Source organism: Ranitomeya imitator, chromosome 4 (genome assembly GCF_032444005.1).
Source record: "Ranitomeya imitator isolate aRanImi1 chromosome 4, aRanImi1.pri, whole genome shotgun sequence".
Lineage (NCBI taxonomy): Eukaryota > Metazoa > Chordata > Amphibia > Anura > Dendrobatidae > Ranitomeya > Ranitomeya imitator.
Genome location: NC_091285.1, coordinates 467,797,865 through 467,822,257, shown reverse-complemented (window position 1 = coordinate 467,822,257; position 24,393 = coordinate 467,797,865). Strand labels below are relative to the sequence as shown.

Here is a 24,393-nt window from a genome sequence, read left to right as displayed (position 1 = left end):
TTTCTTCCACCCAAACTGAGTGCCCCCTAGTCCTCAATACAGTGTTTGGAATAAGTCGTCCTTTGTACTGGCCACACATATATTTATACATGTAAATGAGATCTCCTCTGGTCGTCTTTTTTCTAAGTTAAACAATCCCAACTTTTCCAACCTCTCCTCATGTGAGAGGCCTTTCATCCCCTGTAATAATCTAGCTGCGCGCCTTTGAACTGATTCTAAAGGTACCGTCACACTAGACGATATCGCTAGCGATCCGTGACGTTGCAGCGTCCTCGCTAGCGATATCGTCCAGTGTGACAGGCAGCAGCGATCAGGCCCCTGCTGTGCTGTCGCTGGTCGGGGAAGAAAGTCCAGAACTTTATTTGGTCGCTGGACTCCCGCAGACATCGCTGAATCGGCGTGTGTGACACCGATTCAGCGATGTCTTCACTGGTAACCAGAGTAAACATCGGGTAACTAAGCGCAGGGCCGCGCTTAGTAACCCGATGTTTACCCTGGTTACCATCCTATAAGTAAAAAAAACAAACACTACATACTTACCGACAGCCGTCTGTCCCCCAGCGCTGTGCTCTGCACTCCTCCTGTACTGGCTGTGAGCGTCGGTCAGCCGGAAAGCAGAGCGGTGACGTCACCGCTCTGCTTTCCGGCCGCTGTGCTCACACAGACAGTACAGGAGGAGTGCAGAGCACAGCGCTGGAGGACAGACGGCTGTAGGTAAGTATGTAGTGTTTGTTTTTTTTTACTTTTAGGATGGTAACCAGGGTAAACATCGGGTTACTAAGCGCGGCCCTGCGCTTAGTTACCCGATGTTTACCCTGGTTACCGGCATTGTTGGTCGCTGGAGAGCGGTCTGTGTGGCAGCTCTCCAGCGACCAAACAGCGACGCTGCAGCGATCCGGATCGTTGTCGGTATCGCTGCAGCGTCGCTAAGTGTGACGGTACCTTTACCTTTACCTTTATAAAATATTAAAACAAAAACCGGTTCCAGTATTCTAGAAGTGGCCTCACCAATGATTTATAGAGGGGTAACAATACGTTGTGGGTCACAGGATTTTATCTCTTTTTATACACCCTTCAATCATGGTGGCTTTTGCGGCTGCTGCCTGACATTGAGTACTGTTGCTCAGCTTACTTGTAAGGTAATAGGAAAGTTTCAATGAGGACATTGTTTAATCTGCCTTACAATTTATGATTTTGCTTCAATTTTGCACCTTGCAATAAAGAAGCAGTTCTAGGAAATGTTTTTATGTATTGTAGAGAAAAGATGAGCAGTGCCGACTGCAAAAACAACATGTGGATTTTGACATGCAATTTTTATTTTAAGGTTACACAGGTTAAACATATCCTTGATATATATACAAAGGCGCATTTCAGTGTTTTTACCTGTGTAATCTATAATTTGCACATCTCTGCTGTCATAGCAGTAACGTTACAGCAGATAAGTGCCGTTCTTTTGAACAAAAGTAATGTGCAAAGTGCATGTGGGTCCATAGAAGGGCCAGAAAAACTAGCAGCGTCCTTTATATACTGACATTTCTCCTTATTTTACAGGTTCTCTTGTCAGGATTGATTGGTGTCGTTGCCTGGAAACGTCCTCTCTCACTAGTGGTAAGTAACAATCAAATTATATCCGGCTATTTAGTTCAACCACTAAGCAAATTGCTGTAAAATGCAAACACAATACATATATAGCAATTATTATGTAGAAATAACAGAACGCATCCTATTAAACTTAACCCCTTCAACACCTTGGGATTTTCCTTTTTTTGCGGTTTTGTTTTTTTGCCAACCTTCTTCCCAGAGCCATAACTTTTTTTTATGTTTCTGTCAATATGACCATGTGAGGGGCTTGATTTTGCAGGACGAGTTGCTACAGCACTCCTACATGTGTGACAACTAAGTAATCCATCACTGGAATCAGGTTCTTTTTTATTATATTATGCGGTTTCCAGATGAGGAAGCAAAACATGACAAATTCCCTTTAAGGAGAGAAAAAACAACTATGTATGCATGCATATATGCAGTGTACACTCCTATGATATGCCCTAGTTCTTGTCACGAGATAGCCCTTTTAAGATATTTACAAAGCAACATATATGGAGATTATCCAAGTATTTGATAATCTGTAAGGAAATTATATGTTGATCCAACGTGATTTCATTACCAGCAACATGTTGCAAGAGGCCAGACCTGCCCTTTCAGGTAGAACAATTATCAAGGACAATGTTCTGCTAAATTGCCCTGTATAATTGAAGGACAAAGTAGTAAAGTGCAATTCCTTTAAAAATGATTTTTGTGAAATCTAAAGATTGAATCACCTTCTTTATAATCATCATTTACTTTTATCCTCCAGTGTGACACGCACCTATGTCCTGGTAATGATTATTTGCTGGCATAAGTGTGATAATAGATGTCAGTGACTGACTTTGCATTAATTTAATGGTGACATCTGCTATGCGAATTACTGACATCAGCACTAAGCTCAGAAAACTTGAACTTATGTAAAATGTACAAATTACGATAGTTTGTTAGATACTTCTATACATTTTAAAGATTTAAAAAGTTTAAAATATCTGGATATTAAAGCAACTTTTCAGAATTTGCACTTAAATGTCTACAATGTTTGTATGTTAAATACAAAATTATTCGTAGGTTTTGACTTTTAGTTCTGCTGCCTGCAATTAAAAATTATGATGCTCTTACTCTTGTGGCATTCAATATTCCATGTACTGACATTATGGTGGGAGTGTGATGGGCTGGTGCAGAAACGCCGTCAAATGACAGTATATTGCTTGCAAGTAAGGCCGGATTAGTGCTGCAAGCCTGGAAGAGAAGTCATCATGACAAGGTTTGAGTGGGAATGTAAGGTGTTAAAATAAGTGCAGGATGTGTGGAGCAAGTAGAGGAAGGAGCTTTGGATCAGTCTTAGGTCAAATAAGGTGGGGGCATTGAGCGGGTTATAAAAGCAAGGGACCTTTTAAGGATGAGGCAGCCATAATTGGTACAGCCACCACGGAAGCTCCTACCCACCCTCTCTTTTTTATCTACCTTTGTATTTGTGAGTAATAAGTGGAATCATAGAATCAAAGAATGTGAGAATTGGAAGGGACCTGCAGAGTCATTGTGTCCAACCCCCTGCTCAATGCAGGATTCACTAAACTATTTCTGTTTGAAGACTTCCATTGAAGGAGAACTCACCACTAGGGTTGAGCGACCTTGACTTTTTTAGAGTCGAGTCGGGTTTCGCAAAACCCGACTATCTCAATAGTCGGGTCGAGTGAAATCGGCCGATTATGATGCAAAGTCGGGATCGACCGAAACACGAAACCCAATGCAAGTCAATGGGGCAGCATAGTCGGCAGTGAGTGGGGGCCAGGAAAACACCTAGAGTGCCCATTTTAATGCCAAAACCATGCATTCTTCTTAATGAAGCTTGTCAATCTTAATTTCCCTTATAATAATATTTAAGGTAAGGTAAGTATTTAAACTTTGCAAGTGCTGTGATCCTGAGCAAGCAGGGGGGGCCCACTCGTTGGCATTGGCACTGGTACAGGGCCCCTCAAAGTACGGCGGTGTGTTTGCACGGCGGGGGCGCCTCCCACCGGCAGCAACACTTTTGCGTACTATGAGGGGCCCTGTGCCAGTGACGTCGCCAACGAGTATTCCTCCCCCCACCTGATGAAGGAACCTGCACTTTCATCTGCACCTTCCTCTTTGTCCCCGTGTAAGGTGGTATGGTATGCGGGAAGAGGAACCTTACTTTCAGCAGGGTCACAATCTTGCTGTGTAGCGTGCACGGGGAATGTTGCGTTATGGGTCAATGTACCAGCAGACTCATCTATCACTGGCTGGGCAATGGGCAGGATGAGGAGGAAACACAGATATAGGCCCAAAGAATAAAGTGGTTTAAATGCAGTTCAAAATTGGTAAGAGGAATAACCAGGGGGCATTGCTTTCTTCAGTGGAGGACAACTGTAATGAGAGGCTGACACAGAGAGTAGGCCCAAATCAGTAATTAGTCTAAATGCAGTTCGAAATTGGCAGCAGTAGTAAACAGGCGGCACAGCTTTGTTCAGTGGAGGAGAACAGCAAGGAGCGGCAGACACCAATAGTAGGCCCCAACCCAACTAGTAGGCCAAATGCAGTCTAACATTAACAACTACTTAACAAGAGCCTGAAAATGGAATTTCAGGACAGGAAACCAGGAGAACAGCAAGGAGCGGCAGACACTGTTAGTAGGCCCCAACCCAACTAGTAGGCCAAATGCAGTTGTTCCATTTAACAACTATTTAACAAGAGCCTCAAGATTGAAGCAATGGAGAGGCAACCTGGGGAACACCTTGGAGTGGAACACACCGTCTCTACACCCCTGACCCAACTTGTAGGCCGCATGCAGTGTTGTTTTCAACAACTACTAAACGAGAGCCAGAAGATTGAAGCAATGGAGAGGCAACCTGGAGAACACCTTGGAGTGGCAGACACTGGTAGTAGGCCCCAACCCAAGTACTAGCCCCACTGCAGTTAGATTTACCAAAAAATACTAAACGAGAGCCTGAAGATCAAAGCTCAGAAAAGGCAACCCGGAGAACACCTTGGAGTGGCAGACACTGGTAGTAGGCCCCAACCCAAGTACTAGCCCCACTGCAGTTAGATTTACCAAAAAATACTAAACGAGAGCCTGAAGATCAAAGCTCAGAAAAGGCAACCCGGAGAACACCTTGGAGCGGCAGACACTGGTAGTAGGCCCCAACCCAAGTACTAGCCCCACTGCAGTTAGATTTAAAAAAAATACTAAACGAGAGCCTCAAGATCAAAGCTCAGAAAAGGCAACCCGAAGAACACCTTGGAGCGGCAGACACTGGTAGTAGGCTTTAAACCCAAAATTTTGGTCAATGGAGTTTATAAAATGTTCCAGGGGTACACAGGCAGCATTGGTGTGGTAAGCGGAGGACAATTTCTATTTGGGACTGCAGACAGACTTAGTAGGCTGTCCCCTGTGGACCATGCATCCACAACATTAACCCAGTGCGCCGTAATGGACATGTAACCTTTCGTTGACATGCCTACTGGTCCATGCATCTGTTGTCAGGTGCACCTTTCTACTATTAGATAGCCTGAGAGCATAGACAATGCGGATTTTTACATGATGGTGGAGGGCTGGGATGGCTTTTCTTGCAAAAGAAGTGACGACTGGGTAGCTCTTACCGTGGTACAGCGTAGTCCATCTGGGCTTTATAATTATAAATAAAAGAAAAAAAGTAGGCTGTATGCACTTTGAAATAGGTTCCAGGGGTACACGGGCGGCAGTGGACTGGTTACTGGAGGACTAGTGGAAGGAGGGACCGCAGACAGGCTTCAAAGGCCTAACATAAAAAAATTGGGCTGTAGGCACTTTATAATTGGTTCCAGGGGTACACGGGCAGCAGTAGACAGGTCAGTGGAGGAGTAGTAGAAAGAAGGGACCACAGACAGGCTTCGAAGGCCTAACATAATAAAATTGGGCTGTAGGCACTTTCTAATTGGTTCCAGGGGTACACGGGCAGCAGTAGACAGGTCAGTGGAGGCCTAGTGGAAGGAGGGACCGCAGACAGGCTTCGAAGGCCTAACATAAAAAAAATTGGGCTGTAGGCACTTTTAAATTGGTTCCAGGGGTACACGGGCAGCAGTGGTCTGGTCAGTGGAGGAGTAGTAGAAAGAATGGACCGCAGACAGGCTTCGAAGGCCTAACATAAAAAAAAATTGGGCTGTAGGCACTTTTAAATTTGTTCCAGGGGTACACGGGCAGCAGTAGACAGGTCAGTGGAGGCCTAGTGGAAGGAGGGACCGCAGACAGGCTTCGAAGGCCTAACATAAAAAAATTGGGCTGTAGGCACTTTATAATTGGTTCCAGGGGTACACGGGCAGCAGTAGACAGGTCAGTGGAGTAGTAGTAGAAAGAAGGGACCGCAGACAGGCTTCGAAGGCCTAACATAATAAAATTGGGCTGTAGGCACTTTTAAATTTGTTCCAGGGGTACACGGGCAGCAGTAGACAGGTCAGTGGAGGCCTAGTGGAAGGAGGGACCGCAGACAGGCTTCGAAGGCCTAACATAAAAAAATTGGGCTGTAGGCACTTTATAATTGGTTCCAGGGGTACACGGGCAGCAGTAGACAGGTCAGTGGAGTAGTAGTAGAAAGAAGGGACCGCAGACAGGCTACGAAGGCCTAACATAATAAAATTGGGCTGTAGGCACTTTCTAATTGGTTCCAGTGGTACACGGGCAGCAGTAGACAGGTCAGTGGAGGCCTAGTGGAAGGAGGGACCGCAGACAGGCTTCGAAGGCCCAACATAAAAAAAATTGGGCTGTAGGCACTTTTAAATTGGTTCCAGGGGTACACGGGCAGCAGTGGTCTGGTCAGTGGAGGAGTAGTAGAAAGAACGGACCACAGACAGGCTTCGAAGGCCTAACATAAAAAAAAATTGGGCTGTAGGCACTTTTAAATTTGTTCCAGGGGTACACGGGCAGCAGTAGACAGGTCAGTGGAGGCCTAGTGGAAGGAGGGACCGCAGACAGGCTTCGAAGGCCTAACATAAAAAAAATTGGGCTGTAGGCACTTTAGAATTTGTTCCAGGGGTACACGGGCAGCATTGGTCTGGTCAGTGGAGTAGTAGTAGAAAGAAGGGACCGCAGACAGGCTTCGAAGGCCTAACATAATAAAATTGGGCTGTAGGCACTTTCTAATTGGTTCCAGGGGTACACGGGCACCATTGGTCTGGTCAGTGGAGTAGTAGTAGAAAGAAGGGACCGCAGACAGGCTTCGAAGGCCTAACATAACAAAATTGGGATGTAGGCACTTTATAATTGGTTCCAGGGGTACACGGGCAGCAGTAGACAGGTCAGTGGAGGCCTAGTGGAAGGAGGGACCGCAGACAGGCTTCGAAGGCCTAACAAAAAAAAATTGGGCTGTAGGCACTTTTAAATTTGTTCCAGGGGTACACGGGCAGCAGTAGACAGGTCAGTGGAGGTCTAGTGGAAGTAGGGACAGCAGACAGGCTTCGAAGGACTAACATAAAAAAAATTGGGCTATAGGCACTTTCTAATTGGTTCCAGGGGTACACGGGCAGCAGTAGACAGGTCAATGGAATAGTAGTAGAAAGAAGGGACCGCAGACAGGCTTCGAAGGCCTAACATAATAAAATTGGGATGTAGGCAATTTATAATTGGTTCCAGGGGTACACGGGCAGCATTGGTGTTGTCAGCGGAGGCCGATTGTAATGAGTGTCTGCCAGTTAGTAGTCCCAAACAATAAATACATGTTAATCTCTCGCATGACAACAAAACGAAACCACCAAAAGGTGCAATCATTCGGTACTGGGGTGGGCTCCTCTGCGTAGCTTCAGACCTAGTAATTTGGCACAAAGTATTTACTTGGGTAAATATAGGACACTGCCCCTGACTATGTTAAGTACCATCATACATGTCAACACAATGGTATTGTCAGTGGCAGGAATTTACGGATGTCAGCGCATAGACTAAACATTGGTGGAACTGTGAGAGATAATTGTGCAAGTGGTTTAGCAATGTTTGAGCTGGGGGTGGGGGAACTCTCTTGTGGCCGGCGGTACAGGCCCAGGGCCCCTCATGTTACAACGGTGTGTCTGACGTTGGGTGCGCACCACCACCGCCAGAGACACTTTATTGTACTATGAGGGACGCAGTGGCAGTGCCGTCGACCAAAAGCGGGCACACCCACCTCTTCAGACAAACAGCACTCTCACGGGTGCTGGCGCCAAGTGGCGATACCACGGCCCCGTGTGGGGAGTTTGGCCATTTAGGGAGGTGTAAACATGTCGTATGCTGGACAATCAGGTGCTGCAAATTACGAGATTGGAAAAGTCATTCAGAATAGCCCACAGGCAAGACCTTTTCATAGGAAAGCTAGGTGTCGGCCGGGCAAGGTGGGGCAAAAGATTTCAAAATCCAGTTGTGGTTCATTTTAATGAAGGTTAGATCATCTACATTTTGGGTAGCCAGACGAGTCCTTTTTTCGGTTAATATTGAACCTGCAGCACTGAATACTCTTTCGGATAGGACACTAGCTGCCGGGCAAGCAAGCTCCTGCAATGCATATTCTGCCAATTCTGGCCAGGTGTCTAATTTGGATGCCCAGTAATCAAATGGGAATGACGGTTGAGGGAGAACATCGATAAGGGATGAAAAATAGTTAGTAACCATACTGGACAAATGTTGTCTCCTGTCACTTTGAATTGATGCTGCAGTACCTGTCCTGTCTGCGGTCATAGCAAAATCACTCCACAACCTGGTCAGAAAACCCCTCTGTCCAACGCCACTTCTGATTTCTGCCCCTCTAACACATCTGGTCTGCTGGCCCCTGCAGCTCGTGTGAGAACGATCACGGGCGCTGTGTGCTGGGAATGCCTTAAGCAAACGGTCAACAAGAGTTGATTGTTTGGTTGCTAATATTAGTTCCAAGTTCTCATGTGGCATTATATTTTGCAATTTGCCTTTATAGCGAGGATCAAGGAGGCAGGCCAACCAGTAATCGTCATCGTTCATCATTTTAGTAATGCGTGTGTCCCTTTTGAGGATACGTAAGGCATAATCCGCCATGTGGGCCAAAGTTCCAGTTGTCAAATCTGCGGTTGTGCTTGGTTGAGGGGCAGTTTCAGGCAAATCTACGTCACTTGTGTCCCTCAAAAAACCTGAAACCGGCCTTGCCACGCCACCAATTTCCAGTGGCCCCGGAAAAGCTTCCTCATTAAAAATATGATCATCCCCATCATCCTCCTCATCCTCCTCCTCCTCTTCGCCCGCTACCTCGTCCTGTACATTGCCCTGGCCAGACAATGGCTGACTGTCATCAAGGCTTTCCTCTTCCTCTGCTGCAGACGCCTGATCCTTTATGTGCGTCAAACTTTGCATCAGCAGACGCATTAGGGGGATGCTCATGCTTATTATGGCGTTGTCTGCACTAACCAGCCGTGTGCATTCTTCAAAACACTGAAGGACTTGACACATGTCTTGTATCTTCGACCACTGCACACCTGACAACTCTATGTCTGCCATCCTACTGCCTGCCCGTGTATGTGTATCCTCCCACAAAAACATAACAGCCCGCCTCTGTTCGCACAGTCTCTGAAGCATGTGCAGTGTTGAGTTCCACCTTGTTGCAACGTCTATGATTAGGCGATGCTGGGGAAGGTTCAAAGACCGCTGATAGGTCTGCATATGGCTGGAGTGTACGGGCGAACGGCGGATATGTGAGCAAAGTCCACGCACTTTGAGGAGCAGGTCGGATAACCCCGGATAACTTTTGTGGCCTTGTGTAGCCAGACGACGAACCTGGCTCCACAGCTCCAGACTTAGGTGCAATATTTTTTTTCCCACGACCACCTGATGCTCCACCACTACCACTACCCTCATTACCAGCTGACAATGAACGCCCCCGGCCACGACCTCTTCCACCAGACTTCCTCATTGTTTTAAAAACGTAACCAAACTAACGGTATTTGTTGCTGTCAAACAACTTACACGGTGAGCTATAACTTCAGTATGATTTAGATACCCCTTTACAGGTTGGTGACACCGCAAGGAAAAGCAGGCACAATGTTACACACTCTGTTTTTGGTGGCACCAAATGAGAGAGATGCCACACACGCAGGACTGTCACTCAAGCACAAATTTCAATATTAATCTCCTACTGTTTGTTTTTATCTTTTCACGGAGAATTTAGAAACCCCCCCCAAAAAATGATTTTTTTCAGGAAGAATTTAGAAAACAAATAAAAAAAAAAAACAAACAAATAGGCTTTCTATGGCCCACTATCTGGGAGAGAGAGATGGCACACCCAGGAGTCAGGACTGGCACACAAGCAGAAAGGCCAATATTAATCTCCCACTGTTTTTTTTTATTTTTTCAGGGAGAATTTAGAACCCCCCCCAAAAAAAAGGATTTTTTTAAGGAAGAATTTAGAAAACAAAATAAAAAAGTGATTTTTTTCAAAGAGAATTTAGAAACCAAACAAAAAAACAAACAAATAGGCTTTCTATGGCCCACTATCTGAGAGAGAGAGATGGCACACCCAGGAGTCAGGACTGGTACACAAGCAGAAAGGCCAATATTAATCTCCCACTGTTTTTTTTTATTTTTTCAGGGAGAATTTAGAAACACAAAAAAATGATTTTTTAAGGAAGAATTTAGAAAACAAATTAAAAAAAAAGTGATTTTTTCAGAGAGAATTTAGAAACCAAAGAATAATTAAAAAAAAAATAGGCTTTCTATGGCACACTTTCTGAGAGAGAGAGATGGCACGCTCAGGACTGGCACACAAGCCCAAAGGGCAATATTAATCTCCCGCTGTTTTTTTTTTTCAGGGAGAATTTATAAAACCAATGAAAAAAAAATTAATAGGCTTTCTATGGGCCACTATTTGAGAGAGAGATGGCACGCTCAGGACTGGCACACAAGCCCAAAGGGCAATATTAATCTCCCACTGTTTTTATTTTTTTCAGGGAAAATTTATAAAACCAATGAAAAAATAATAAATAGGCTTTCTATGGCCCACTATTTCACAGAGAGATGGCACGCTCAGGACTGGCACACAAGCCCAAAGGGCAATATTAATCTCCCACTGTTTTTATTTTTTTCAGGGAGAATTTATACAACCAATGAAAAAAAAATAAATAGGCTTTCTATGGCCCACTATTTGACAGAGAGATGGCACGCTCAGTGTTAGGGCTAGCAGAACGCACCAAATAATAAGACAGATAGAGTATGGTGCGTTCGCAGCCCGGGGTCCACCGTGCAGGGATGGAACCTGCTGCCAAGTAATGACGGACTATATGGCGGTACTCATAAGTATACACATGTGGGTTAAACTTCACCCAGCGTGAAGGAAGCGATCCTGTTGCGTCACAGGATCGCGGTACCGCACATAGAGCGCGAGCAAGTAGTCAGCGAACTCAACCCCAACTAGGATTGAAGTCCGATTAGACCCTTGCTGGCACAACACCGCAACTGGGTGTGTAAGGAAGCTAAATAACAATATTAGGGCACAAGAGTGCATGCGGTGCCGCACTGACGAACGCCACTAACCACCCAGGCTTGGGTAAGGAAAGCACAGAGGAAGTGCACGGCGCCGTACTGGCGGTCACAGCAACTGGACGCTGTAATGTGTGATTCATGCTGTAGGATAAGTCGGGCGCTAGATAGCAACCATACACCTTCCGCGAACAGACATTCAATAGGGAAGGGGTATCCAAGGACGACTTGCACTCACAACAAACACACGTAAGCAAATGTACACTAGCGCATGGCCGTGCGGTCATGCGCAGTTTATATAGTTGCAGCACAGGAAGTGGCCACAGAAACTTTGCCCTTCCAAGACCTGCCAAGAGGACCAATGGAATGTGCTGCAGAGCCTGAGCACATGACCCTCGATCTCCAACGGGAGATCTTGCCCTGGGCATGCTCAGTGTGTGCAGACAAGGACTTAGTCCCAGAGAAGTCCGCTCGCTGCTGACCAGCACTGGCTTTAATGGCAGAAGCTGAAGAAGCAGCAGTAACTCTCTGTACAGAGTGAGACTGAGCAAGACGCTGGGACCGACGTCCCTGCTGAGCAGACTCCACTGCGGCTGGATAAGAATGGGAGACCGCAGCGGAGATGGCTCGAGATTCCCCCTGTGCAGAAGCGGGAACTCGAGACCTAACATTACCCCCCCTCCTAGGGCCCCCCCCTCCTTGGGCCTCGCTACGCTCGAATGCAGCAATGAGCTGTGGGGCCCGAATGTTTTCAGCAGGCTCCCATGACCTGTCCTCTGGGCCATAACCCTTCCAATCCACCAGATAGAACTTTTTGCCGCGTATCACCTTGCACCCCAAAATAGCGTTCACCTCGTAATCGTCCGTAGAAGAACCCGATGTCCCGGCAGATGACTCGGAAAACTGGGACATGTATACGGGTTTCAAGAGGGACACATGAAAGGTGTCGGTGATACCCAAGTGTGGAGGAAGAGCCAAACGGTAGACCACAGGATTAACCCGTTCGAGAACCTTGAAGGGACCCAAGTAGCGAGGAGCAAACTTAGTGGACTCAACTCGCAGCCTGATGTTACGGGCGGAGAGCCACACCAAGTCGCCAGGAGCAAAGGTCGGAGCGGGGCGCCGATGAACATCGGCGGAGGACCTCATTCTCTCCTTGGAGGCCCGAATGACATCCTGCGTGCGGTCCCAAATGTCCCGTGCCTCCACAGCCCAGTCTGCCACCCTGGAGTCAGCAGAAGACACAGGCATGGGCACAGGAACACGCGGATGCTGGCCGTAATTTAGGAGGAATGGAGTCTGACCGGTGGAATCGGCTACGGCATTGTTAAGTGCAAACTCTGCCCACGGTAGCAAGGATGCCCAGTCATCCTGCCTGGCAGAAACAAAATGTCGTAAATATGTGACCAAGGTCTGGTTGGCCCTCTCTACCAACCCATTCGTCTCGCGCGAATTTTTGCCTGTAAGGCATTATTGCAAGAGAGCTTGGCTGAGTAGATTACACAAGAAGGAAAACACACAGCAAGTCAGCAGGATCTAGGAGCAACATGGCAGATGTGACAACCTACATGGTGAGCTGCAGCATGGGCTACATGTTCACAGATCGACCAGAAAAAGAATCAAATTTCACCTGTCAGAAGTGTAGACTTGTGGCCCTTTTAGAAGAAAAGGTGCGGGGTCTGGAAGAAAGAATAGCAACTTTGAAACTCATCAAAGAGAATGAAGACTTTCTAGACAGAAAAGAAGCATCTCAACTGGTCACAGAAGGTGAAAAAAGTGTCAGAGAACCTCCAAAAGCAGATGAGTGGAAGCATGTGACCAAAAGAAGCAAGAAGACCATGGAGAAATCACCAACCACACAACTGAAGAACCGATATCAAATCTTTGTAGAGGATGAAGATGGCACACCTAAGGATGAAGCAATACCAGCAAGCAAAAAAGAAAAGGGCACACAGCAACAAGTGACAGCAAAAAGTACAGCCAAGAAGCAACGAAGAGTGGTGGTGGTGGGAGACTCACTACTGAGAGGCACAGAAGCAGCCATCTGCAGACCGGACATAACTGCAAGAGAAGTATGCTGCCTTCCAGGTGCGATGATCAAGGATGTGACCGATAGGATACCAAAGCTCTTCAGCTCCAAGGACGTCCACCCATTTCTTCTGATACATGTTGGCACCAATGACACGGCAAGGAAGGACCTACCGACAATCTGCAAAGACTTTGAAGAGTTGGGGAAGAAAGTAAAGGAACTGGATGCACAGGTAGTTTTTTCTTCTATCCTTCCAGTAGACGGGCATGGCACCGGGAGATGGAACAGGATCCTTGATGCAAACAACTGGCTAAGGCGATGGTGCAGACAACAAGGATTCGGATTCCTGGACCACGTTGTGAATTACTTGTACGATGGACTCCTCGCCAGAGACGGACTACACCTCAACAAACCTGGGAAACACACATTCGCCAGAAGACTCGCTACACTCATCAGGAGGGCGTTAAACTAGAAGAAGAGGGGACGGGAAGAAAAACATTAGACTTGAACAAAGAAGATCCAGGAAAACATACTCAGAAGGGAGGTAAGAACATTTCTAAAACAATCCACAGCGAGGAGATTGGAACAAAACAAAATTCTCTAAACTGCATGCTCGCAAACGCCAGAAGCCTGACAAACAAGATGGAAGAACTAGAAGCAGAAATATCTACAGGTAACTTTGACATAGTGGGAATAACCGAGACATGGTTAGATGAAAGCTATGACTGGGCAGTTAACTTACAGGGTTACAGTCTGTTTAGAAAGGATCGTAAAAATCGGAGAGGAGGAAGGGTTTGTCTCTATGTAAAGTCTTGTCTAAAGTCCACTTTAAGGGAGGATATTAGTGAAGGAAATGAGGATGTCGAGTCCATATGGGTCGAAATTCATTAAGGGAAAAATGGTAACAAAATTCTCATTGGGGTCTGTTACAAACCCCCAAATATAACAGAAACCATGGAAAGTCTACTTCTAAAGCAGATAGATGAAGCTGCAACCCATAATGAGGTCCTGGTTATGGGGGACTTTAACTACCCGGATATTAACTGGGAAACAGAAACCTGTGAAACCCATAAAGGCAACAAGTTTCTGCTAATAACCAAGAAAAATTATCTTTCACAATTGGTGCAGAATCCAACCAGAGGAGCAGCACTTTTAGACCTAATACTATCTAATAGACCTGACAGAATAACAAATCTGCAGGTGGTCGGGCATCTAGGAAATAGTGACCACAATATTGTACAGTTTCACCTGTCTTTCACTAGGGGGACTTGTCAGGGAGTCACAAAAATACTGAACTTTAGGAAGTTTGACCAGCTTAGAGATGCCCTTAATCTGGTAGACTGGGACAATATCCTCAGAAATAAGAATACAGATAATAAATGGGAAATGTTTAAGAACATCCTAAATAGGCAGTGTAAGCGGTTTATACCTTGTGGGAATAAAAGGACTAGAAATAGGAAAAACCCAATGTGGCTAAACAAAGAAGTAAGACAGGCAATTAACAGTAAAAAGAAAGCATTTGCACTACTAAAGCAGGATGGCACCATTGAAGCTCTAAAAAACTATAGGGAGAAAAATACTTTATCTAAAAAACTAATTAAAGCTGCCAAAAAGGAAACAGAGAAGCACATTGCTAAGGAGAGTAAAACTAATCCCAAACTGTTCTTCAACTATATCAATAGTAAAATAATAAAAACTGAAAATGTAGGTCCCTTAAAAAATAGTGAGGAAAGAATGGTTGTAGATGACGAGGAAAAAGCTAACATATTAAACACCTTCTTCTCCACGGTATTCACGGTGGAAAATGAAATGCTAGGTGAAATCCCAAGAAACAATGAAAACCCTATATTAAGGGTCACCAATCTAACCCAAGAAGAGGTGCGAAACCGGCTAAATAAGATTAAAATAGATAAATCTCCGGGTCCGGATGGCATACACCCACGAGTACTAAGAGAACTAAGTAATGTAATAGATAAACCATTATTTCTTATTTTTAGGGACTCTATAGCGACAGGGTCTGTTCCGCAGGATTGGCGCATAGCAAATGTGGTGCCAATATTCAAAAAGGGCTCTAAAAGTGAACCTGGAAATTATAGGCCAGTAAGTCTAACCTCTATTGTTGGTAAAATATTTGAAGGGTTTCTGAGGGATGTTATTCTGGATTATCTCAATGAGAATAACTGTTTAACTCCATATCAGCATGGGTTTATGAGAAATCGCTCCTGTCAAACCAATCTAATCAGTTTTTATGAAGAGGTAAGCTATAGGCTGGACCACGGTGAGTCATTGGACGTGGTATATCTCGATTTTTCCAAAGCGTTTGATACCGTGCCGCACAAGAGGTTGGTGCACAAAATGAGAATGCTTGGTCTGGGGGAAAATGTGTGTAAATGGGTTAGTAACTGGCTTAGTGATAGAAAGCAGAGGGTGGTTATAAATGGTATAGTCTCTAACTGGGTCGCTGTGACCAGTGGGGTACCGCAGGGGTCAGTATTGGGACCTGTTCTCTTCAACATATTCATTAATGATCTGGTAGAAGGTTTACACAGTAAAATACCGATATTTGCAGATGATACAAAACTATGTAAAGCAGTTAATACAAGAGAAGATAGTATTCTGCTACAGATGGATCTGGATAAGTTGGAAACTTGGGCTGAAAGGTGGCAGATGAGGTTTAACAATGATAAATGTAAGGTTATACACATGGGAAGAAGGAATCAATATCACCATTACACACTGAATGGGAAACCACTGGGTAAATCTGACAGGGAGAAGGACTTGGGGATCCTAGTTAATGATAAACTTACCTGGAGCAGCCAGTGCCAGGTAGCAGCTGCCAAGGCAAACAGGATCATGGGGTGCATTAAAAGAGGTCTGGATACACATGATGAGAGCATTATACTGCCTCTGTACAAATCCCTAGTTAGACCGCACATGGAGTACTGTGTCCAGTTTTGGGCACCGGTGCTCAGGAAGGATATAATGGAACTAGAGAGAGTACAAAGGAGGGCAACAAAATTAATAAAGGGGATGGGAGAACTACAATACCCAGATAGATTAGCGAAATTAGGATTATTTAGTCTAGAAAAAAGACGACTGAGGGGCGATCTAATAACCATGTATAAGTATATAAGGGGACAATACAAATATCTCGCTGAGGATCTGTTTATACCAAGGAAGGTGACGGGCACAAGGGGGCATTCTTTGCGTCTGGAGGAGAGAAGGTTTTTCCACCAACATAGAAGAGGATTCTTTACTGTTAGGGCAGTGAGAATCTGGAATTGTTTGCCTGAGGAGGTGGTGATGGCGAACTCAGTCGAGGGGTTCACGAGAGGCCTGGATGTCTTCCTGGAGCAGAACAATATTGTATCATACAATTAGGTTCTGTAGAAGGACGTAGATCTGGGGATTTATTATGATGGAATATAGGCTGAACTGGATGGACAAATGTCTTTTTTCGGCCTTACTAACTATGTTACTATGTTACTATGTTACTATGATATGTGGAAGAGAGATTCAACTCAATACTGAGTAGACGACAAAGCTCTCTCCAGAATCGAGACGCAAACTGGGGACCCCGGTCACTAACAATTTTGTCTGGCATACCGTGTAGGCGAAAGATATGCTTGACGAACAAGACAGCCAACGCCCATGCAGAAGGTAGCCGTGGAAGAGGCACCAAGTGCACCATTTTGGAAAAATGGTCGGTGATCACCCAGATAATGGTGCAGTTACGAGACTTGGGTAAGCCCACCACAAAGTCCATCCCGACCATCTCCCAGGGCCTGTCCGCCACCGGCAGAGGATAAAGCAAACCAGCTGGCCGTTGCCGAGGAGTCTTGTTCTTGGCGCAAGAGACACACGCCCGAACATAGTCTGCGACATCACGAGCCATATGCGGCCACCAGTATGTCCTCGCCAGTAACTCAGATGTCTTTTTGGTACCAAAATGTCCACCCACCCTGGACGAGTGTGCCCAAGAGAGAACCTCCGGTCGCAAACTGGATGGTACAAAAGTCTTGCCCGGAGGCACAGACTCTAGCGAAACCGGGGCCACAGTTCTCAAGCTCTCGGTGGGGACAATAAGCCGAGGCTCCTCCTCCTCCTCTGCAGATGACACAACGGAGCGAGAGAGAGCGTCGGCCCGAATGTTCTTCTCCCCAGAAAGAAAATGGAGGGTGAAATGAAACCGGGAGAAGAATAAGGACCATCTGGCCTGGCGAGAATTCAACCGCTGGGCTGTCTGCAGGTACACCAAATTTTTATGGTCTGTGAAGACTTGGAAGGGAAAACGTGCTCCCTCCAAGAGATGTATCCACTCCGAGAAAGCCAACTTCATGGCTAGCAACTCCCTGTCCCCGATGGAATAATTCCTCTCTGCTGGTGAGAAGGTCTTGGAGAAAAAGAAGCAAGGATGCTTCCGACCTTGAGCATCCTTTTGGAAGAGGACTGCTCCAGCACCAACAGAAGAGGCATCCACCTCCATGATAAATGGCTTATCAACATCGGGGCGATGTAGGATGGGAGCGCTAGCGAAGTGTGACTTTATAGAGTTAAAGGCCTTGGAGACCTCCTCAGACCACAATTTGGGATTCGCCCCCTTCTTGGTGAGGGCAACCAAGGGAGTTACCAAAGCTGAGAAGTGCGGAATGAACTGGCGATAATAATTAATGAACCCCATAAAGCGCTGCACCGCTTTAAGAGAATGGGGTTCCTGCCAGTCCATCACAGCCTGTAGTTTGGCAGGATCCATAGCCAATCCCTGGGCAGAGATGATGTAGACTAGGAAAGGTAAGGACTCCTGCTCAAACATACACTTCTCCAACTTGGCATAGAGGGGGTTTGCCCGTAGGAGGTCGAAGACTTTGCAAACATCTCTCCGGTGGGAGTCAATATCTGGAGAGTGGATGAGAATATCATCCAGATAGACTACGACCGAGGTGGAAAGCATATCCCGGAAGATATCGTTCACAAAGTCTTGGAAAACAGCTGGGGCATTACAGAGCCCGAAGGGCATCACCAGATATTCATAGTGCCCATCCCTGGTGTTAAAAGCCGTCTTCCATTCGTCCCCCTCACGGATGCGAATCAGGTTGTAAGCACCCCGCAGATCTAGTTTAGTAAATACCCTTGCTCCCTGAAGCCTATCGAAGAGCTCAGATATCAAGGGCAAAGGATACTTATTTTTAACGGTGATGGCATTAAGACCCCTGTAGTCTATGCATGGACGCAATTCCCCATTCTTCTTCTGCACGAAGAAGAACCCTGCCCCAGCAGGTGACACTGACTTCCTAATGAATCCTCTTGCCAGATTTTCCTGGATGTACTGTGACATTGCCTCCGTCTCCGGGAGAGATAGCGGATAGACCCGACCCCGGGGAGGCTCAGCACCAGGCAAGAGATCAATAGGACAGTCATAGGGGCGATGGGGCGGAAGGATCTCCGCCGCCTTTTTGGAGAACACGTCTGCATAAGACCAATACTGCTTGGGGAGAGAGGAAAGATCTGCGGGTACCTCTGTAGTAGCAACCTGAACGCACTCCCTCTGACACCTTCCCCCACAAGATTCGCCCCATCCCAGGATTCTGCCAGAGGACCACTCGATATGAGGAGAGTGGTACCGTAGCCAAGGTATTCCCAACAGGACCTCATCAATTCCCTCAGGAATGACGAGCAGAGATATAATCTCCTGATGAGATGGCGACATGGACAGAGTAAAAGGGATGGTCTGGTGTGTTATCTGTGAGGGCAGTGTCAACCCATTCACCACTCGTACCGTTACTGGTTGAGCTAGCATAACCAGGGGTATTGCGTGACGTTGGGCGAAGGTAGAAGACATAAAATTTCCCTCCGCCTCAGAATCCACGCAGAGCTCTACCGAGTGGGAGAATGAGCCTATAGTAATTGTCCCCTTAAAGGACAATTTAGAGGCAAACGTCGCCGTGTCTAGTGTACCTCCACCTACTACCACTAGACGCTGACGTTTCCTCGACCGCTGAGAACATCTGGTGGCTAGATGTCCTGACTGCTGGCAAACATGACAGACCTTGAGTGCACAAGCGGTCCGGGACTTAGATCCCGCTTGTGACACTTCCCTGGCCTCATGTGACTCAGGAACCAGGACCGGAGATTCCAGAGGTTTGGCGAAGGTAGGAGCCAGCCGAAACCTCTGCCTACACTGGGCTCGCTCTAACCTCCGCTCGTTTAAACGGAGGTCAATTCGAGTGGAGACAGTTATTAACTCCTCCAGTGTGGCAGGAATCTCCCTAGTGGCCAGGGCGTCCTTAACGTGGTCAGCCAGGCCCCTCCAAAATATGGGGATAAGAGCTTTATCCGACCAATCCAGCTCAGAAGCTAAAGTGCGGAATTGGACGGCAAAATGACTGACCAAGGACTCACCCTGAGTTAATGCCAGCATTTGGAGCGCAGTATCATGGGTGACTTGAGGTCCTAAAAAGACCTGTTTCAGAGTGCTCAGAAACAGCGGAGCACTCTGCACCACATGATCGCCACGCTCCCACAGCGGCGTAGCCCATTCCAACGCCCTGTCCGACAAGAGAGACACTATAAATCCCACCTTAGCCCGCTCTGTGGGAAAACGTGCAGCCAGGAGCTCGAGGTGAATAGAGCACTGACTCACAAATCCCCTACAAAATTTGCTATCACCAGAAAATTTTTCTGGCAGCGGGAGGCGAGAAAATGTCGGAGCAGGGGTGGCAATGGACAGGGTTGCTGCAGCCACGCTAGCAGCCTGTACAGCAACTGCGGTAATATCCACAGCTGAGGTTGCGCTCTCAAGAGCCGCCAACCTACCCTCCAGCTGCTGGATATACCGCAAGGATTGCTGTTTGTCCGTCATTACTAGCCAGACCCTGGCGCTAGTGTAATGTTAGGGCTAGCGGAACGCACCAAATAATAAGACAGATAGAGTATGGTGCGTTCGCAGCCCGGGGTCCACCGTGCAGAGATGGAACCTGCTGCCAAGTAATGACGGACTATATGGCGGTACTCATAAGTATACACACGTGGGTTAAACTTCACCCAGCGTGAAGGAAGCGATCCTGTTGCGTCACAGGATCGCGGTACCGCACATAGAGCGCGAGCAAGTAGTCAGCGAACTCAACCCCAACTAGGATTGAAGTCCGATTAGACCCTTGCTGGCACAACACCGCAACTGGGTGTGTAAGGAAGCTAAATAACAATATTAGGGCACAAGAGTGCATGCGGTGCCGCACTGACGAACGCCACTAACCACCCAGGCTTGGGTAAGGAAAGCACAGAGGAAGTGCACGGCGCCGTACTGGCGGTCACAGCAACTGGACGCTGTAATGTCTGATTCGTGCTGTAGGATAAGTCGGGCGCTAGATAGCAACCATACACCTTCCGCGAACAGACATTCAATAGGGAAGGGGTATCCAAGGACGACTTGCACTCACAACAAACACACGTAAGCAAATGTACACTAGCGCATGGCCGTGCGGTCATGCGCAGTTTATATAGTTGCAGCACAGGAAGTGGCCACAGAAACTTTGCCCTTCCAAGACCTGCCAAGAGGACCAATGGAATGTGCTGCAGAGCCTGAGCACATGACCCTCGATCTCCAACGGGAGATCTTGCCCTGGGCATGCTCAGTGTGTGCAGACAAGGACTTAGTCCCAGAGAAGTCCGCTCACTGCTGACCAGCACTGACTTTAATGGCAGAAGCTGAAGAAGCAGCAGTAACTCTCTGTACATAGTGAGACTGAGCAAGATGCTGGGACCGACGTCTCTGCTGAGCAGACTCCACTGCGGCTGGATAAGAATGGGAGACCACAGCGGAGATGGCTCGAGATTCCCCCTGTGCAGAAGCGGGAACTCGAGACCTAACACTCAGGACTGGCACACAAGCCCAAAGGGCAATATTAATCTCCTACTGTTTGTTTTTTTTTCAGGGAAAATTTATAAAACCAATGAAAAAATAATAAATAGGCTTTCTATGGCCCACTATTTGACAGAGAGATGGCACGCTCAGGACTGGCACACAAGCCCAAAGGGCAATATTAATCTCCCACTGGTTTTTTTTTTTTCAGGGAGAATTTTTAAAGCCAATAAAAAAAAAAAAATAGGCTTTCTATGGCCCACTATTTGACAGAGAGATGGCACGCTCAGGACTGGCACACAAGCCCAAAGGGCAATATTAATCTCCTACTGTTTGTTTTTTTTTCAGGGAAAATTTATAAAACCAATGAAAAAATAATAAATAGGCTTTCTATGGCCCACTATTTCACAGAGAGATGGCACGCTCAGGACTGGCACACAAGCCCAAAGGGCAATATTAATCTCCCACTGTTTTTTTTTTTTTCAGGGAGAATTTATAAAACCAATAAAAAAAAAAATAGGCTTTCTATGGCCCACTATTTGACAGAGAGATGGCACGCTCAGGACTGGCACACAAGCCCAAAGGGCAATATTAATCTCCCACTGGTTTTTTTTTTTTCAGGGAGAATTTTTAAAGCCAATAAAAAAAAAAAAATAGGCTTTCTATGGCCCACTATTTGACAGAGAGATGGCACGCTCAGGACTGGCACACAAGCCCAAAGGGCAATATTAATCTCCCACTGTTTTTTTTTTTCAGGGAGAATTTATAAAACCAATAAAAAAAAAAAAATAGGCTTTCTATGGCCCTCTATTTGAGAGAGAGATGGCACGCTCAGGACTAGCACACAAGCCCAAAGGCCAATATTAATCTCCCACTGTTTTTATTTTTTTTTTAGGGAGAATTTAGAAACCCCACAAAAAAAAAACAGAAAAAAAAATTAGGCTTTCTATGACCCACTATGTGAGATGGCACACACAGGGATGGCACTCAAGCAGAAATGCCAATCTTAATCTCCCACAGCTTTTTTTGGGGGGGAGAATTAAAAAAAACAAAAAAACACAGGGACTGTCCTACAATTACTATCTCCCTGCAGTAATCTCAGCCAGGTATGGCAGGCAGCAATAAGGAGTGGACTGCTGCACAAATGAAATAAAAAGTGTGGACAAACAAACAAGATAGCTGTGCAGAAAGGAAGGAACAGCAGGATTTGTGCTTTGAAAAAAGCAGTTGGTTTGCACAGCGGCGTACACACAGCAATGCAGCTATCAGGGAGCCTTCTAGGGCAGCCCAATGAGCTACAGCGCTGAGGAAAAAAACATGTAGCTTCCACTGTCCCTGCAAACAAAGGTGGTGTTGGACAGTGGAAATCGCTACAGCACAAGCGGTTTGGTGGTTAATGGACCCTGCTTAACACTATCCCTGCTTCTGAAGAAGCGGCAGCAACCTCTCCCTACGCTCAGATCAGCAGCAGTAAGATGGCGGTCGGCGGGAACGCCCCTTTATAGCCCCTGAGACGCCGCAGACAGCAAGCCAATCACTGCAATGCCCTTCTCTAAGATGGTGGGGACCAGAACCTATGTCATCACGCTGCCCACACTCTGCGTCCACCTTCATTGGCTGAGAAATGGCGTTTTTTGCGTCATTGAAACGCGACTTTGGCGCGAAAGTCGCGTACCGCATGGCCGACCCCGCACAGGGGTTTCATGAAACCCGACTTTGCCAAAAGTCGGCGACTTTTGAAAATGAACGATCCGTTTCGCTCAACCCTACTCAGCCTGTTCCGCTCATTGATCACCCTCACTGTCAAAAATGTTTTTCTAATATCTAATCTGTATCTTCTCCCTTTCAGTTTCATTCCATTGCTTCTCTTGTTACCATGTGCAAATGGGAATAAGGATGATCCCTCTACACTGTGACATCACTTCAGATATTTGTAGACAGATATTAAATCTCCTCTTAGCCTTCATTTTTGCAAGTTAAACATTCCCAGATCTTTTCACCGTTCCTTGTAGGACATAGTTTGCAGTCTACTCACCATCCTAGTAGCTCTTCTGTGAACTTGCTCCAATTATTCAATTACTTTTTTAAAATGTGGTGTCCAGAATTGGATACAGTATTCCAGATGAGGCCTGACCAAGGAGGAGTAGAGGGGGATAATTACTTCACGTTATCTAGACTTTTTTCTCCTCTTAATATTATTATTATTATTTATTTGTATAGCACTCTTAATTCCATGCTGCTGTATATGAGAAAGGGGTTACATACAGAGTTTCAGATATCATTTACAATAAACGAATTTACAATGACAGACTGGTACAGAGGGGAGAGGACCCTGTCCTAGCGGACTTACAGTCTACGGGATAATGGGGAAGAGACACAAGGTCAAGGGTGCAGCAGCTTGGGTGGTGGTGAGGCAGCAGAATGGTTATTGCAGGCTGTAGGCTTTCTTGAAGAGATGGGTTTTCAGGTTCAATCTGAAGGATCCGAGGGCGGTAGATAATCGGACGTGTTGAGGCGTGGAATTCCATAGGATGGGGGATATGCGGGAGAAATCTTGGAGGAGGTTGTGTGAGGAACGAATAAGTGTGGTGGAGAATAGGAGGTCTTGGGAGGATCCAAGATTGCATGAGGGAAGATATTGGGAGATTAGTTCAGAGATATAGGGAGGGGACAGGTTGTGGATGGCTATGTAGATCAGTGTTAGTAGTTTGAACTGGATTTGTTGGGGAACTGGAAGCCAGTGGAGGGATTTGCAGAGGAGAGAAGCAGGGGAGTAGCGAGGAGAGAGGTGGATTAGGAGGGCAGCAGAGTTGAGGACAGGCTGGAGTGGTGCAAAAGAGTTAGCGGGGAGGCCCTAGAGGAGGGTGTTGCAGTAGTCGAGGTGGGAGATGATGAGGGCATGCACAAGAGTTTTAGTAGATTGAGGGCTGAGGAAGGGATGGATTCTGGCAATATTTTTGAGTTGGAGGTGACAGAAGGTGGCAAGAGTTTGGACGTGCAGTTTGAAGGACAAGGCAGAGTCGAGAGTTACTCCGAGGCAGCGAGTTACAGGTGTGGGCGAGAGCGTGATGCTGTTTACCATAATAGACAGATCGGGTAGGGGAGATACGCAAGATGTAGGAAAGATGATGAGTTTTGTTTCGTCTACATTGAGTTTTAGGAAGCGAGAGGTGAAGGAGGAGGATATGGCTGATAGACACTCCGGGATTCTGGACAGCAGGGAGGTGACATCTGGGCCAGAGAGGTAGATTTGAGTGTCATCTCCATACAGGTAGTACTGGAAGACAAAGGACATTATGAGTTGTCCTAGGCCAAGGGTATAGATGGAAAAAAGTATTGGCCCCAGGACAGAGCTTTGAGGGACACCAACAGAGAGAGGGTGGGAAGAGGAGGTAGTGTGAGAGTGGAAAATGCTAAATGTGCTGTCGGAAAGGTATAAGGCAATCCAGGACAGGGCAAGGTCTT

General features: G+C 46.5%; 1 protein-coding gene across 4 annotated transcripts in view; it reads left to right on the top strand.

Moving 5' to 3' along the window:
• Positions 1-24,393, top strand: part of ENTREP2 (endosomal transmembrane epsin interactor 2) — a 1,647,307-nt gene that overhangs the window by 473,244 nt on the left and 1,149,670 nt on the right. For all 4 annotated transcript variants that reach the window (XM_069765839.1, XM_069765840.1, XM_069765842.1 and 1 more), the window contains one exon: positions 1,552-1,608. In XM_069765839.1, the coding sequence (XP_069621940.1) occupies positions 1,552-1,608 (57 nt within the window). The remainder of the gene's footprint in view (positions 1-1,551; positions 1,609-24,393) is intronic.